Below are 16,028 nucleotides of genomic sequence, written 5' to 3' on the forward strand. Positions count from 1 at the left end.
TCGGGGAGATCATTGATGAAAACCAGAAAAAGAACAGGGCCCAGAATGCTGCCTTGAGGAACTCCAGCCTGGACAGGAAGGAGGCATGATAGAACTCCATTTAGGGCCACACGTTGACTGCAACAGGAGAGGAAGTCTGTGAGCCATGAGTGGAGATTTTTCATAACATTCTACAGACAGACCTTGGATACCATTCTGCAGCAATGGAAGTAAATTAAGCCTTGAAAGTTGATGGAAACAATTCCTACAGGTGTCCCAACTGTTGTTGATTAGTTACAACCCCTCTGTCTGTATAAAAGCAGTGTTGGAACAGACTGTGTTGCTGCACCTTCTGAAGCATTATTTGGACAATATTGCACTGCAGGAAGTAGTATATTGCTATCATAATGGTGAGAAAAAGACAATTAACAAAGGAAGACAGACAGAGCATTATAACCCTTAAAAGTGTAGGTCTTTCCTTTCGAGAAATTGCAAAGAAGCCAAGGTGTCATTGAGTAGTTTCCTTCACCATCAAAAGGCACTTGGAAATTGGAGGAAACTCTGACAGGAAGAGGTCTGGCAGATCCAAAGCCACAACACAATCAGAAGACAAGTTTCTGAGAGTCAATAGCTTGCGTGATAGGCGGCTCACAGGACAGCAGCCTCAAGAACAGCTTACTGATCGAAGTAAGGAAGTCTCAGTTTCAACTGTGAAGAAAAGACTTTGAGCTGCAGATTCGACAGGTCGAGTGGCAGTAAGGAAGACATTGCTAAGATGGCAAAATAAGAAAAAGAGGCTTGCCTTGGCCACGAAGCACTGCCAGTGGACGACTGAAAACTGGAAGGTCTTATGGACCGATGAATCAAAATTTGAAATCTTCCGTTCATCACGCAGAGTTTTTGTACACCATCAAGTATGCGAAAGGATGGTTCCTCAGTGTGTGACACCAACTGTCAAACATGGAGGAAGAAGAGTGATGATCTGGGGCTCTTTTGCTGGATCCAGAGTCGGCAACTTGCACAGTGACTGGCACCCTGAACCAAAAGGGCTACCACAGCATTTTGCAGCGCCATGCAATACCCTCTGGTCTACGCCGAGTTGGTCAGGAGTTCATCCTACAGCAAGATAACGACCCAAAACATACCTCCAGGCTATGTCAGAACTACCTTAGAAGAAAACAACAAGATGGTAGGCTTCAAATCATGGAACGGCCAGCACAGTCTCCAGACTTAAACCCCATTGAGATGGTTTTGGATGAACTGGACAGAAGGGTGAAAGCAAAGCAACCTACAAGTGCAACACATTTGTGGGAACTTCTGCAACAGTGTTGGGAAGAACTTTCCGAACAATATTTGATTTCCATTGCAGAAAGAATGCCACGAGTCTGTTCGGGTGTAATATCTGCAAAAGGTGGCTACCTTGATGAGTCAAAAATTTAGATGAAATTTTGTTCAACAAAATGTTTCCATGATTTCTTTTTTATCTGAAATTGTTTATTTGTTCTATGCTTTAATTTCAGAGTACATTGAAACATTAAAATGCTTAAATTTCAGTAAAAACTGAAAAAAATGGGGGTGTTCTAAAACTTCTGACTGGTAGAGTATATATGTATGTATATATATATATATATATATATATATATATATATGTATATATATATATATATATATATATATATATATATATATATATATATATATATATATATATATATATATATATATATATATATATATATATATATATATATATATATATATTGTTACGGCTGTGGAAATTCGCAATACACCATAAAGGGTCCTCAGGTGAGATATATCGATAAGTTCATGTGTAGTTAGCCCACACCTGTTGTTTAGAGAGAATATGTGTGATTCAACAGGGTTGCGATGCTTTGAGTTAGCCATTTTTCTTTTTCTATCGTTATTTTGGACCATTAAGCCGCCAACATCTCAAACACCACCACCTTCGCCTCTTTACCTCCACAACTCCATCCCGCAAACATCGCTTCACCGCCATTCCCAAATGACGCCCGCCAACAACCAAAGCACCACAGCAAACTCCCCACCACCTTCGCCTTTCTCCTTCCACAACCATCAACCACACCACCAGTCAACACCAAACGTCGTGCTGTCCAGGGCCCGTTCGGTAATTGATGCCGAATGCGTTCCCTTCAGGAGAGGAAAACGGATCAGGAAGGCTTCACGCCCCTTTTCTTCCATCCAATGACTGAGCATCGGGTGGCATGGCCCCGCCTCCGAACCCGCTGTGAACGCGTTCCCTTCAGGAGAGCAAAACGGATCAGGAAGGCTTCACGCCCCTTTTTGCCCGACCAATGGCTGAACGTCGGGTGGCATGGCCTCGCCTCCAAGCGCGTTTTGATCCGCGAATCTGCATACAGGCTCCTCCCCCCAGTCTATAAAAGACGTGAGCACGACGCAGCTCGCGGGTGTGTGTCCAGGAAGGAGTGTGAAGAAACGTGTCCAGAAAGGTGTCCAGCTCGTGTGTGTCCAGCTCGTGTGTGTCCAGGAAGGAGTGTGAAGAAACGTATCCAGAAAGGTGTCCAGCTCGTGTGTGCAGAAAGGGGTGCAGAAAGTGGCGCCGGTCGGAAGTCATGAAGTCTGAGGCGTGTGTTTGCGGGGATCGGATGGCGAAGGGGACGGAGCTCAGAGTGGAGGTCGAGGGACGAGTCGCGGAGTGGAGCAGGGACGCAGAGGAGGGCTCAAGGGCGAGAGTTCGCCGGAATCATGTGCGGTCCCGGGACCCCGCTAGCGGGATGGAGCGTCCGTCATTCCCCTCTCCCGACCCCGAGCATCAACAATTCCCCCATCCGCGCTGAGATAGCGCCGGTAACCCTGTCCGTTCCCCAACCCAACCATGGTGCCTGCGCGACGCATGCCTGGAGGAGCTCACTGACCATATCAGGGGCACGGAGTCAAGCGCGTTACGCGGACATTGCGGCTAGCCTTCATCGCGCCACGAGGGCGTGAGTAAGACCCCTTCGGTCTCGTGGACCTGGCCGATCACCCAGGTCACACGTTCATTTGCTCCACGGACCTGTCTGCCTCCTTGCCTGTGAGGGTGGCTTGTGTTTTCTTTGCTTTTTGTGTAAATATATGTGTGGCGCCAGTCTTGTAAGTAAACCTGTATAAGTGTGCTGAAAATAATTACCGTATTTTCACGACTATAAGGCGCATATAAACGTCTTAGATTTTTGTCAAAATGTGCGACGCGCCCTATAGTGCAGTGCGCCCTTTGTGTGTATAAAAGAACAGGTATGTGCGGTATGCAGAACATTGCTGTTTTAACAACCCCGAAAATGGCAAAGAGACACGCTTATGAAGCTCAGTTTAAACTGAAGGCGATCAGCTATGCGGAGGAACATGGGAATCGAGCCGCGGCGAGGAATTTCCAGATCAACGAGTCGATGGTTCGAAAGTGGAGGAAGCTGGAAAACGAGCTGCGACAGGTGAAGAAGACGCAGCTGAGTTTCCGTGGAAACAAGGCGAGGTGGCCAGAGTTGGAGGAAAGACTTGAGCAGTGGATCGTTGAGCAAAGAGCAAGTGGGAGGAGCGTTTCGACGGTCACGATCCGACTGAAGGCAGTATCGATAGCGGAGGAAATGAAAATCGAACATTTCCACGGAGGTCCGTCTTGGTGCTTTCGCTTCATGAAACGGTGCCATTTTTCCATCCGGACCAGGACTACGATAGCGCAGCAACGTCCGGCGGATTATCAAGAAATGATGGAAAACTTCCGCTCCTACTGCAGCAAGCACATCTGCGACAAACGGATCCAGCCGAGCCATCGGCGTGAACCGGCCGTTCAAAGTGAGGCTGCGAGCGGCGTGGGAGCGGTGGATGACCGAAGGAGAGCACAGCTTCACAAAGGGTGGAAGGCAGTGCCGGGCGAGTTACGCCACAGTTTGCCACTGGATTGTTGATGCCTGGGCTAACGTGTCTGCTGGCACTGTTGTCCGAGCTTTCGCTAAAGCCGGCATCATTTCGGAGGAGCCGCACGGTGCAGAAAGTGACTCTGACGGCGAGGAAGGTGGACCTGCTAGGTTGGGTTTAGCGCAGTTCGATTCCGAAACAGAGGATGAGGATTTCGATGGATTTGATTAAAGACTATTACCGGTATTTGATTGTTTTAGTATTTTTGTAACTAATACTTTAATAAAGCACAACCCAACTCAATTTTGCTCCCGATCTATTTTTAAATACGCACACTTGTGTGCTTGTGTGAGTGTGTTGTTGTACGGCGGACGTACGTAGTAGAGGATATTCATATAAAACCCGCGCCCTATCGTGAGGAGCGCCTTATGTGTGTGTCAAATACAGGAACGGCACACACAACTTAGACTGCGCCTTTTGGCACGGTGCGCCTTTTGGTCGTGAAAATACGGTACCCTTTTTATTCGGTTGTAGCTCTGCATTGCTTTTATTGTTTTAACTGTTATATGTGCATTTTTTTTATAGCTGTAAATACGTGCTTGCCGTGTGTGTGTGTGTGTGTGTGTGTGTGTGTGTGTGTGTGTGTGTGTGTGTGTGTGTGTGTGTGTGTGTGTGTGTGTGTGTGTGTGTGTGTGTGTGTGTGTGTGTGTGTGTGTGTAATAAAGTGCTTGCTTGTTGAAATGTTTTCCCGTTTCGTTGCATCCTTTCCTCCATTGAAAGTTCCATCTTGCATCACGTAAGGGATTGGTAGTGGGTTGAAACACCCGATAAGTAATCTGATCCATCGAGGTCGACGATGACTCCGCTTGGTTATCCCTGCAGCACGGAACGAGCCGCTTAAGCGGTTCGTGTCTGAAGTCGACCTGCGGCGTGGTACGATCGCCCGGTCGACCACTTGCGCAGGTATCTAGGTAGGTCGAATTTGGCGAGAAACTCTATCCTGTGCGGGTGGGCAATTGGCACGATCGTGATGAGGTTAAACCCCCACCCGTGACTGGCTCCTGGCGGTAGTTCCAGGAGGGTCACGACTGAATTGTCCGTTCCAGTGGGCCACGCGTCGCGATTAGAGTTACGTGGCCGATCGCACGCCGGACGGGCCGAAATTCGTAACAATATATATATATATATATATATATATATATATATATATATATATATATATATATATATATATACATATATATATACATATAGTACATCACTGTACTGTTCAAATAGATAACCAAGAAGACCATTACCTTTACCTTGTCAGCAACACATTTTGTGTATATATTGGGCAGTTGTGCATAGATAAGTAAGTGGACTGTTCAAAATGTCATACCTGGTATGAAAGGAGGAATCACCATACCAGCAGCAACATTGCTTGTAGTATCTGGAGAGGTATGCGCAGCGACAATGGACACCGTGGCATTTGGAAGCTTTTGTTGTATTTGTAGGGCCGTAGCACACCCCACCACTCCAGCTCCCACCACTGTTACACGAACATTGTCCTGCATGTCTGTGCACACGTCATACCCAGCATGGAGAAAAATCACCTGTTGGCCAATGACGTTAATGGTGGAGTGGCACTGTGCTCAGCCATCGTTTTACCTTCATGAACACCAAATGCTATGGAATGAAAAAGGAGAAGGGGAGGACAAGCTCTTTATTTAGCAGCTTCACTGGGGTTGCTCCATGACATACTAATTGCTAGTCCACTCACAAGGCCCTTCCGAGCAGCATGCCAACTCACATTCTGAAATAGCATTGCACATGCCTCGACTGTTGATTTGCATTTACACTCCATGGCATTGGTGGTTATTTTGGTTTAAACACCCAACACAAAGAGGGTAAAATCTCTAAAAGAGGGCATTGCATTTGGTTCCATTTGTCTGTTTGTCTGTCTGTTTGTCCACACATAATGTGCTAACGTAGGCCACAAAAGCCATTTCGTGGTAGTCAGTCATACACGTGTTGTTCCATTAATGTACACATGGTGATGGCTTACAATGTTGAACCAGTCAACAGTTTTCAAAGTAGTGGCACTTCTATCAGGCCATGCATTTGAGACACAAGTATCCAAATGCCAACCTCAGATGTAGCTTCAGCTGTGTATAAGGAAGGAATGATGGCAGTAAGTAAAATTTCTCACTGGACAGTAGGTGTTGCAATTATGAGATGTAGATTGAGGGATGGCTGTTTTCTTAATTTGTGTATCCTGAATTACCTGAACTACCGTGTCCTGAATTTGTTCTCCTGTAGTTTGCGTTTAACTTGAGGGAAGGGAGGGGGGGGCACAGGGAAACTGCCAGTCTGTTGGATTGCTGGTGAGAACGTTCCATCTTAGAGAATAGGAATGTAAAGCCTTTGGATGGAAATGTGGAGCTGGCTTTCGCATTTGCATTCAGGTTATTGATGTTCAAGATCTCATGTCTTTCTTTCAAGAAGTAGGCCATTGTGTAGAGGTACATCACTTGGCAGATTGGAACACCCACATTTACCATCGAATGTACAAACATTGGCAGATAACCCAACCCCTCTTGTTTATTCTTACATCCTTCCACTCTCTATCGCTGGAGTGTCAACATCCCCCTACTACTAGTTGATGAACTGGTCTTCATCCATAATGTGACATCTGGACCCTGGTGACACCACAAGAAGAGTATTAACCCAATCAGCCTCTATCAGACCCTTGTGGTCACTGCACCAGCCTTTTGCCACGCTGGGTCCAGATCATCCGGTGCCATAGATCCAGGTACGTTACCAATTATCATATCATAAATAGCATACGGTAGGTACTGGGAATCAACAACACCTGAGATAAGGACTATCTACCCTGATGTTGACCATATAAGCACTTTCCATACTGGATTATTGTCAATGAACAGCATATAACTGAAGGATAAAAAAAATAAAAATTCAAATGTTGCTTCCCGTTCAAACCGCTCCACTTGCTTCGAAAACGATGAGCTTTTAGAATGCACACTTTTAAATAAAATCAACACCTAATTACCAAAATGATTCTTCCCTTATTCCTAGTGCCATTCTCCAGAGACTGGTATTGTCCAGCACACCATATACACCACCATGATGGACACTTACTAGCCTGTAGCCATTTGTAAGCCTGCAAAGTTAAATATTGTTGCGGGCCAGAGGTCCGGTGGCGAGAACGACCACTAGGTGGGGGAGGTTACGTCGTCTGCCACCAGATTCTCCGGTATTGTAGGCCGTCCCTCTCGGATAATTCCGTAAGGCGGCGGGTTACTTAACAGACCGTGGACGCTAATACCTCCACCGCATAGCGTAGGGTCTTTTTGTCTGGAACCAATTTACCTAATTAACCACGCGGTGTCGTCTACCGGGGAACCACGCCCTCGGCATGTATTGCTCGAACCGGATCACTCTACCGACTGCGGTAGAGTTCCAACTACCGACTACCAACTCCGTTTCGGGTGCAGTCGAGCGGAACTGCCAAAGCCGTGCCGGCTAGGATGAGCAGATTAACAGGAACAAAAACCCAGCTAAAACTCAGATCTGAACCATGCTGGACCAATGAAGGAAAAGACGAAAACGAACTGGGAACATTTCTACAATCATTTATTTATAATAAACGAGGAAATGTATGTGGCACAGAAGCAGGTTTATTGGGGTGTTATGCAGGGGAAAGAAAGAAGATGTAGTGTGACAATTTACAGCAACTTATAAAGCAGAAACAGAGCAGACTTACGCGGGAATTATACAGGCAAGATTTACAATGATCGAAAACACTTATACAGTGTCTACTTATTAGAATGGCGCCACACACTCAGACAAAATAAACCCAGTTGAAGGCAAATGACTTTTGCAGCCAGGGAGGGAGGCGGGTTGAGGTCGCAGTTCTTTTGAGTACCCGAGTCTTGGGGAAAGGAATGCTCCGTGGTGCGGCACCTGCCAACAGTCGTGCAGTCAGGTCCACAGCCGCCTGTGTTGAGTTTGGGTCCGTGGAGGAGCTCGAGTGGGCCGGGACCAGCAGTCGGGGCGAGACGTGAGCAGAGCTCAGCAGCGGGAACCCCTTGGTTTTCCAACCAACTCCGGCCTCGAAGCACAGAATGAACGACCCCCAAAGAACTCAAGACTGAGGATGATGTCGTGGTTTATAGACCTCCCTCAGCGGGGAGGAGCCTTGGTGAAGCCGACGCCACTATCCACCCTGATTGGACAGGGCCTCCATGGGTCCGCCCTTTCTGGGCGGGGCCTCGGCCAGGCACCGGCGAGGCCCGCCCACTCCACGCGTGTGGACTCCTCAAGAAAGAGTTGGAGCGTTTGGAGAAGCCGAATAGGGGAGGGGGAGTTTGGGAGTCTGCCACAAGTTGTATGCAATTACAAATTGTCTATACAGTAATACACTTGTTCGTCCGTCTGTGTGTAGCATTCCATTCCACCCGTTGGTTGGACAGGTCGACTGACTCCACCCGCAATTTCAACCTGAAAAATCATGCGGCCACCATGTTGTTTCAGAGCAGTCCTATTCACAATCGTCATGCCCTTCCAACTAGTTTCACTTCAGTGTAAAACGACCAAAGCGACTGTTAAAAAGATCATTAAATATTGAAAGGTTGGAGCAAATAGGCTTTACGAGGTATGTGAAGATCACAGTACTTATAGGCCTCAGCCAGATGCAGCGGTCTGTTGTCTAACTCTAAACAACGATGCGGCATTCTCTCAAGCAGGGCTTTTACCTCGGAGGTCCCTGCTATTATTTCCAACTATTTTCTCTTAAATGACTCGACCAGGGACCATAAAACCCATGTCATTATACAGGTCTTTGTCCGAAGACTTCTGTGAATCTTGCAACATTGTGAAAGAAAACATCCATCATTATTTATTTTTAACGATGTGTATATATTGTTATAGATTTCCGCCCGCCGGCGTGCGGACAGCCGCTTTTAGCCGAATCGCGGCCATATGCCCACCGGACGAGCAATCCAGTCGCAGCCCTCCGGATCGAACGCCGGAATCCAGCTACGGGTGTGTTTTTAAGCACACAACAGCCTTGTCAGTACTCTACCTGCACGCTACAGGGTCCGATCGCCGAACTGTCGATTTACCTAATTATCCGTGCGGGAAGGCTACCGAGAGGTTGTACCTCAACAGAAGCTGCTTGGAAAAGAGCCACGTACGCAGCTCACTCCGTTCTGCGGATACCGAGCGGTGTATTTATCGCACAGCCCCGTTGGAGCCGATCACTTTATCGGCTATTAAACAGCCAGCTATTATTCCGAACTTAATAATGGCAGTTCATTTAAGGAAAGGGACGCAACGACCACGTACATTGAGACAGGCACATTTATTTCCACACACGACGCAAGCAATGAAGAAACATACAAGCAATATGCAAGGAATGAATGGGGGGATGGGACAGCACACTAGCCGAAAGACCTGCAGCCGTATCTATTTATTATTCACATGCACTTATACGGGTTTAGTTATAGACGGCGCCACAAACACACACACAAACACCCAGAAAGAAATAAAAAGGAAAAACATGACCATGTGGTGAGCTCCCCGAGCTCGAGTCCTCCACGATCTGGCTTCGCACACGATCCAAGGTGGCTCCGTCACGACCACCGACCCAGCCAGAGCGCCTTCGGTCCAGAGCGCCACCTCGCTCACGATCTCTCGATCCGCCTCAGCTCAGAAAAGCTCTCTCGCGCTCTCGTTCCGCCTCAGCTCACAAAGCTCCCTCTCCTTCTCGTGATTCTCCTCAGCACCAGCTCCCCCACGCTCGCGTTCCGCCTCTTTATCACCAAGCCCCGCCCCCTTTTCACCTCCCGCCCTCCTTCCAGCATGCGTGGGAAACTTCTCGAAGGAAGCGTTTTCCCGCCAAATCGGGGACGCCATTTGTTCGTGGGGGGGGGGGAGGATCGTCTGCCTGCTTTCCCTCGACGAACCAGGCTTCTGGTAACCATTGCTGAGGTGGAAACGCGGTGGTGTGGTTGTGAAGGTTGTGGTTAATGTGGCGTGGCTGGCGCTTTGTGGTGGTAGTAATGGTGGTGTAGCTGAGGTGGCATGGTTTTTGTGGTTGGTGGTTGAGGTGATCGTGGTTGTTGTGGTTGGTGGCGCTTTATGGCGGTAGTAATGGCGGTTGGTCCAAAATAAAGATAGTAAAAGAAAAACGGCTAACTCAAAGATCATAGCTTGGTTACACGAAAAATTCCCTTAGACATCGGTGGGGAAATCTATTTGAACACAGACTTATCGACATAACTTATCTCAGGACCTATATGGTGCCCTGTGAATTTCCACAACCGTAACAATATGCATCGGGAAGAAGATAATAAGTTTTGCTTCGTTTATTGGAACAATTAGGCCACTCATGGTTACTTGAGAGTGGCAATCCAATGGGGTTCCCGCATATCTTGCGGGATTGTGAATTGGACAGACAACCTCTAGGATATGTTTTGATTACGCTTTCTGTAAATTCGGTGATAGCATGACAGGGAATGGGAAAACGTTAAATATTCTGCTGTCTCAATCAGGTAATGAAGAAATATGTAATGATTGATGTGGGAATGTTTGATTACTTCTATGAGTGGGACGAGGGTGAGGAGGGTAGGACAGAGTTTGGGTTGGGAGAGGGTGGAGAGCAAATATGGGACAGAGGTGGCAGGGGTGGTTGAGAATTGAGGGGGGGGGTTCAGGACTTTTGGTAGGGGGGGGAGGGGGGTTGAGTTGTGGTGGGGTGGGGGTACAAGGGATTGAAAGCTTGAAGTGGGGAGGGGACTAACACTTTAGTGTTGGGAGGGGGAGGATGAGGACTTGGGGTTTGAGAGGGGGAGTTGGTGACTTGAGGTTTGTGAAGGGGGGGGGGGTGGGGGGAGGATTGGTGAAGACTTTGTCACATTTTACATTGTGTGCAGGTTCTGTGGGTCCCTGCTAGTGGAACTTAAAAAGACATTGGAAAATAACAGGACCAACCCAAAGATACACACTGAGGTATATAATTTTACATGATTAAAGATAAACTATCATAAACGTAACTAGAATGTCCATAGAACACCTTACCCAATGCAGTCTTGAGGAAAAGGACATGGAAATGGTCTTTTCAAATCCTGCTTTGTGTTTCCGACCATGTTCTGTATTTCCCATGAGCTGGGATCTTCTCTGAATCTCGATATGCCCCAATGCTGAGAGCGCAAATGGCACATTTGATTGGTCAAGATTGTGTCCATCGATCCATTCATTGGGACCATACTCTGTGCAGAGCATTGCTGCTGCCTAAGCAGTCTCCTTAGCTATTGGGCACAATCCTAGACAGGTCACCACTCCAACACAGGATACCAGCATGCTGGCACTCATTTAGCCGACCTCAGAAGGATCACAGGCAGAGTCAATCCCACCTGGAATTAATTCAACAGCTGAGGGGGATTTGAACTCAGGATCCTCGGATCCACAAGCCCACCACCCTCACCATGAACCCAACATCAGGCATGAGATGGTGTAATACTTTATTTTGTCTAAGTACTGCTAAACTGGAGGTTTTTGGCAGTTCCAACAAGGCAATAATTTGTGTGCTAGTGTTTAAATATATAATTCAATTGAAATAAGTAAAAGTTTTAAAAGCTATACAATTTTTTTTTTAAGTTTACCACCATTGAAGCACCAAATATTACACCACCTTATTTAACACATTAAATTATTAATTTATGCCTGTGCTTGGTACCTTAATGACATCACTAAAAACACTAAGTTTCCTGTTTCCTAAAAGCACTAAGAAGGCTGCACGATTCTCGTGTTCGTGCCGAGGCAAACTTGTTCGCACGCTGGAGAAAGATGCTAGCGATTGACCGCTTGGCTGGTCATGTGAGACCGCGCCTCGGAGCCTCGAGTTGTGCCATCAGGGAAGAAGGCAGCGCCATTTTGCAGAGGAGTGGTGATGGCAAGTGCAATCGTGAAAGGAATCTGCACAGTGGTTTCTGAGCCCTGGTGTTGAATATCACTGCCCAAATTGCCTCCTGTACATCTCCCGCCCAGAGAGCGGCTTGGCGCCATTTTGCGGTTTCCCGCGCAGGACGACGCGGGTTCGATCACCTCGGCTCATAGGAGACCACTTCTGGACCCGAAGCTAAATGCTAGAATAACGGAGGGATTTTCTTTTGTTTTATCTTTACCCCTTGTCCATTTTGACAGCGCGGTGACATTGCGCTGTTATATAATTGGCTATTCTGTCCTGTGTCTTCTGTCACACTTATTGTTGGCAGTGATGTGGGCGGAGATTGCCGGGTGGATTGTGGGCGGAGATTGCCGAGTGTATTGTGGGCGGAGATTGCCGAGTGGATTGTGGGCGTAGATTGCCGAGTGGATTGTGGGCGGAGATTGCCGGGTGGATTGTGGGCGGAGATTGCCGGGTGGATTGTGGGCGGAGATTGCCGGGTGGATTGTGGGCGGAGATTGCCGGGTGGATTGTGGGCGGAGATTGCCGGGTGTATTGTGGGCGGAGATTGCCGGGTGTATTGTGGGCGGAGATTGCCGGGTGTATTGTGGGCGGAGATTGCCGGGTGTATTGTGGGCGGAGATTGCCGGGTGTATTGTGGGCGGAGATTGCCGGGTGTATTGTGGGCGGAGATTGCCAGGTGTATTGTGGGCGGAGATTGCCGGGTATATTGTGGGCGGAGATTGCCGGGTGGATTGTGGGCGGAGATTGCCTGGTGGATTGTGGGCGGAGATTGCCAGGTGGATTGTGGGCGGAGATTGCCGGGTGGATTGTGGGCGGAGATTGCCGGGTGGATTGTGGGCGGAGATTGCCGGGTGGATTGTGGGCGGAGATTGCCGGGTGTATTGTGGGCGGAGATTGCCGGGTGGATTGTGGGCGGAGATTGCCGGGTGAATTGTGGGCGGAGATTGCCGGGTGAATTGTGGGCGTGGTTAATGCGGAAGAGCGACGTTTTTGTGCTGAATCGTTTTCTGTGTGATGCCGGAAGTTGATTTTCTGAGCAGCATGTGATAATCTTCCTGTTCCGTTTGTTGTTGACCCGCAGCGTTGTAACTCTCATTAACCTCCGCCATCGAAGATCGGAGGTTACTGTTTTCACCCCTTTCTGTTTGTTTGTTTGTTTGTTTGTTTGTTTGTGAACAGTATTATGGAAAAACTCCTTGACGGATTTCGACGAAACTTGGTGGGGGGATTAGGTATGGTCAAAGGATCATGCCATTAGATTTTGGACTTGGTCCAAAATCCAATATGGCCGCTATTGTGGCTATTTTCAAAAAAATTTTGAATTTTTTTTCTTGCATTTCTACATGTTTTAAGTGATTTCCAACCCCCCCCCCAAAAAAAATTGTTAGAGAAAAAAAAAATTTGCAACTTTTTTTTCAACAAAATTTCGATTTTTTTTTTTCATTTCTACATGTTATCAGTGATTTCCAACAAAAAAACATGCCAAAATTATAATTGCGGCTAATTTTGGAACTTCAGATGGATATACCCACGTAAAATCAATTTCTGTCTCAAGGAATCTCATTATGACAAATGAATTGAGTTTGTAAAAGTTAAAAGTAAAAGGGAAAGTTGCAAACTATAACTCTGTGAGCACTGTTGATGTCAAATTGAATGAATAGGATATCAGGTTCACTAGAGTGACCCAGCAGTATTGGCGGCGGAGGTTTTGCACTCTACCGAGTGTTCCCCCTCTAGTTCTTCATTGTTTTTCACCAGAAGTGTTTTTAAAACGTCTTGTGGAGGTGATTTCTTCCTCTTTTTTGGTGACAGAAGTGGTTATTACAGCGCGGCGATATCGCACTGTTATACAATTGGCTATTCTGTCCTGTGTCTTCTTTCACGTCTTCTGTCACACTTATGGCTGCATAACGTCCCTTTGATCTCAGGGCTACAAATAGAAATTTGTCCAACGTCACAACTCTTCCCATCATGCATGCTAATTATTTTATTTAATTACATTTAATTTTAAATTAAAATTAAAATTTTACAATTAAATTTTATAACTGCAAAATTGTTTCATCATTCTTAACCTTTTACTGTCCCCAGCCACGTGATATCGAAGTATTCGCTTCTTGTAACTGTAACTGTCTGTGTGGAAGCGCCTAAAATAGGACTTTAGGTTACCTCATGTTTCATTACCTCATACTTTGATTAATTTCATGATTACGCTTTGAGTTATCCCTATTTTGAACACTTGATTTTATGTTCATTAAACCCCTATTTATTTGAGATTGCTTGTGTCTGTCTATTGTTGTGGGTTCAGTATAAACCCGTGTGCCCCCATCTGCAACACGTCCTTGCCGCCCTCCAACCCACACGTGCCATTAACCTCCGAGGAACTCGGCTGTTCACCTCCAAGGGAAATCGTTCGGTTGTCGGTTGTAACCGGCGTGAACACGACAATATATACACTTGCTCCGTTATATAAAGTGTTGATAGATTTGAGATTTACAATTTATGAGGCATCACTTAAAACGAAGCAAGATAAAAGCTAAATTATTTCAAACATGAAATGGGGACAGTACTCAGTAGAGCACATACCTCCACACCAGGCTGAACAGTTTACGTTTTGTATTTCACCAATAGATCAGATGTGGATCAAGACCTCCAAAATCTAATCGGCGTGTTCTTGTCATCGACCTTACTCATGTGCCAAGTTTTGTCCGAATCCATCCACAACTTTTGAGATATGCTATGCAGTACTGTATATCGTTTTTGGCCCAATCTCTCAATGATGAAGAAGCACCTCAAGAATTAAAAAAAATTCTCGTATCTGGATTCGGATCTTCACTAAAATCGAATCAGTTCTTCCTTGTCACACACCCAACCTGTCCACCAAATTTCGTCCAAATCTGTCTACGTCTTTTTGAGATACTCTCTCAACAGACAGCCAAACAGACAGGGGTGAAAACACAACTTCCACACACCTTTGGTAGTGGAGGAAATGAGGAACCAATCCCAAATCAAAACCAATTTTTTAATTACGAAAAGTAAGCAATAAGGAGAGTACATGAGAATATATACAGATAACCGCACACATCTACTATATAAATGGCAGTCCTTCTGTCTGTCTGTCTGTCTGTCTGTTTGTAACTAATAAGCTCCGAGACCAGTGAACCGATCTTGATGAAACTTTACACACATATAGACCTAACATTCAGCTCCAGGATGCGATAAGTGGCTTTCCATAAAAATGTAAAAAAAAAAAAAAGTATATATATATATATATATATATATATATATATATATATATATATATATATATATATATATATATATATATATATATAAAAATAATAATAAAATTTCAATTGAAAAAAAATGGCTTTCGAATAGTGCACCGGCATAATAATAGTAACAAAAGGCTTCATGGTTAAAAACGCGAGGGTTTTTTGAAATACAAAATGTTCGTATTCGTTGACTTTTTAAACATACACATTCTCCTCCTGTTATTTGAATTCTTGAACTGCACGTGCACGGCAACAGCTAACTGCTGATAGATCTGCTCATGAAAGAGCCAGGCAAGCGGAGTCAGCTGCAGAGAGAGAGAGAGAGAGAGAGAGAGAGAGAGAGAGAGAGAGAGAGAGAGAGAGAGAGAGAGAGAGAGAGAGAGAGAGAGAGAGAGAGAGAGAGAGAGAGAGAGAGAGAGAGAGAGAGAGAGAGAGAGAGAGAGAGAGAGAGAGAGAGAGAGAGAGAGAGAGAGAGAGAGAGAGAGAGAGAGAGAGAGAGAGAGAGAGAGAGAGAGAGAGAGAGAGAGAGAGAGAGAGAGAGAGAGAGAGAGAGAGAGAGAGAGAGAGAGAGAGAGAGAGAGAGAGAGAGAGAGAGAGAGAGAGAGAGAGAGAGAGAGAGAGAGAGAGAGAGAGAGAGAGAGAGAGAGAGAGAGAGAGAGAGAGAGAGAGAGAGAGAGAGAGAGAGAGAGAGAGAGAGAGAGAGAGAGAGAGAGAGAGAGAGAGAGAGAGAGAGAGAGAGAGAGAGAGAGAGAGAGAGAGAATGAGAATCGCCTAACTGCAAATAGAGCGTCACACCGACGGGCGAGAGAAGCACAAGACTCACGTTCCAGCTTTCTCGGTCCGGGTTTTGGCAGGACATCAAGGACAGTTGCCACTGCTGCTAGAAACATTGAGTGGCTCAAGGCCGCCTT

At 46.2% G+C, this 16,028-nt stretch overlaps 1 protein-coding gene across 5 annotated transcripts in view; it reads right to left on the bottom strand.

Annotated features, from left to right (window-relative positions):
• The window catches only part of DDO (D-aspartate oxidase), a 90,117-nt gene that overhangs the window by 32,579 nt on the left and 41,510 nt on the right, over positions 1-16,028 (bottom strand). For 3 of the 5 annotated variants that reach the window (XM_085856083.1, XM_085856079.1, XM_085856081.1), the window contains one exon: positions 5,252-5,428. The exons of 1 other annotated variant lie outside the window; for it this stretch is intronic. In XM_085856083.1, the coding sequence (XP_085712209.1) occupies positions 5,252-5,428 (177 nt within the window). Of the gene's footprint in view, positions 1-5,251; positions 5,429-5,520; positions 5,997-16,028 lie in introns of those variants that run through there. One more of the 5 variants, XM_085856082.1, reaches the window with a different exon arrangement.

This window comes from Eptatretus burgeri, chromosome 15 (assembly GCF_056783735.1).
Source record: "Eptatretus burgeri isolate ZD-2024b chromosome 15, Ebu_testis_v1, whole genome shotgun sequence".
NCBI lineage: Eukaryota > Metazoa > Chordata > Myxini > Myxiniformes > Myxinidae > Eptatretus > Eptatretus burgeri.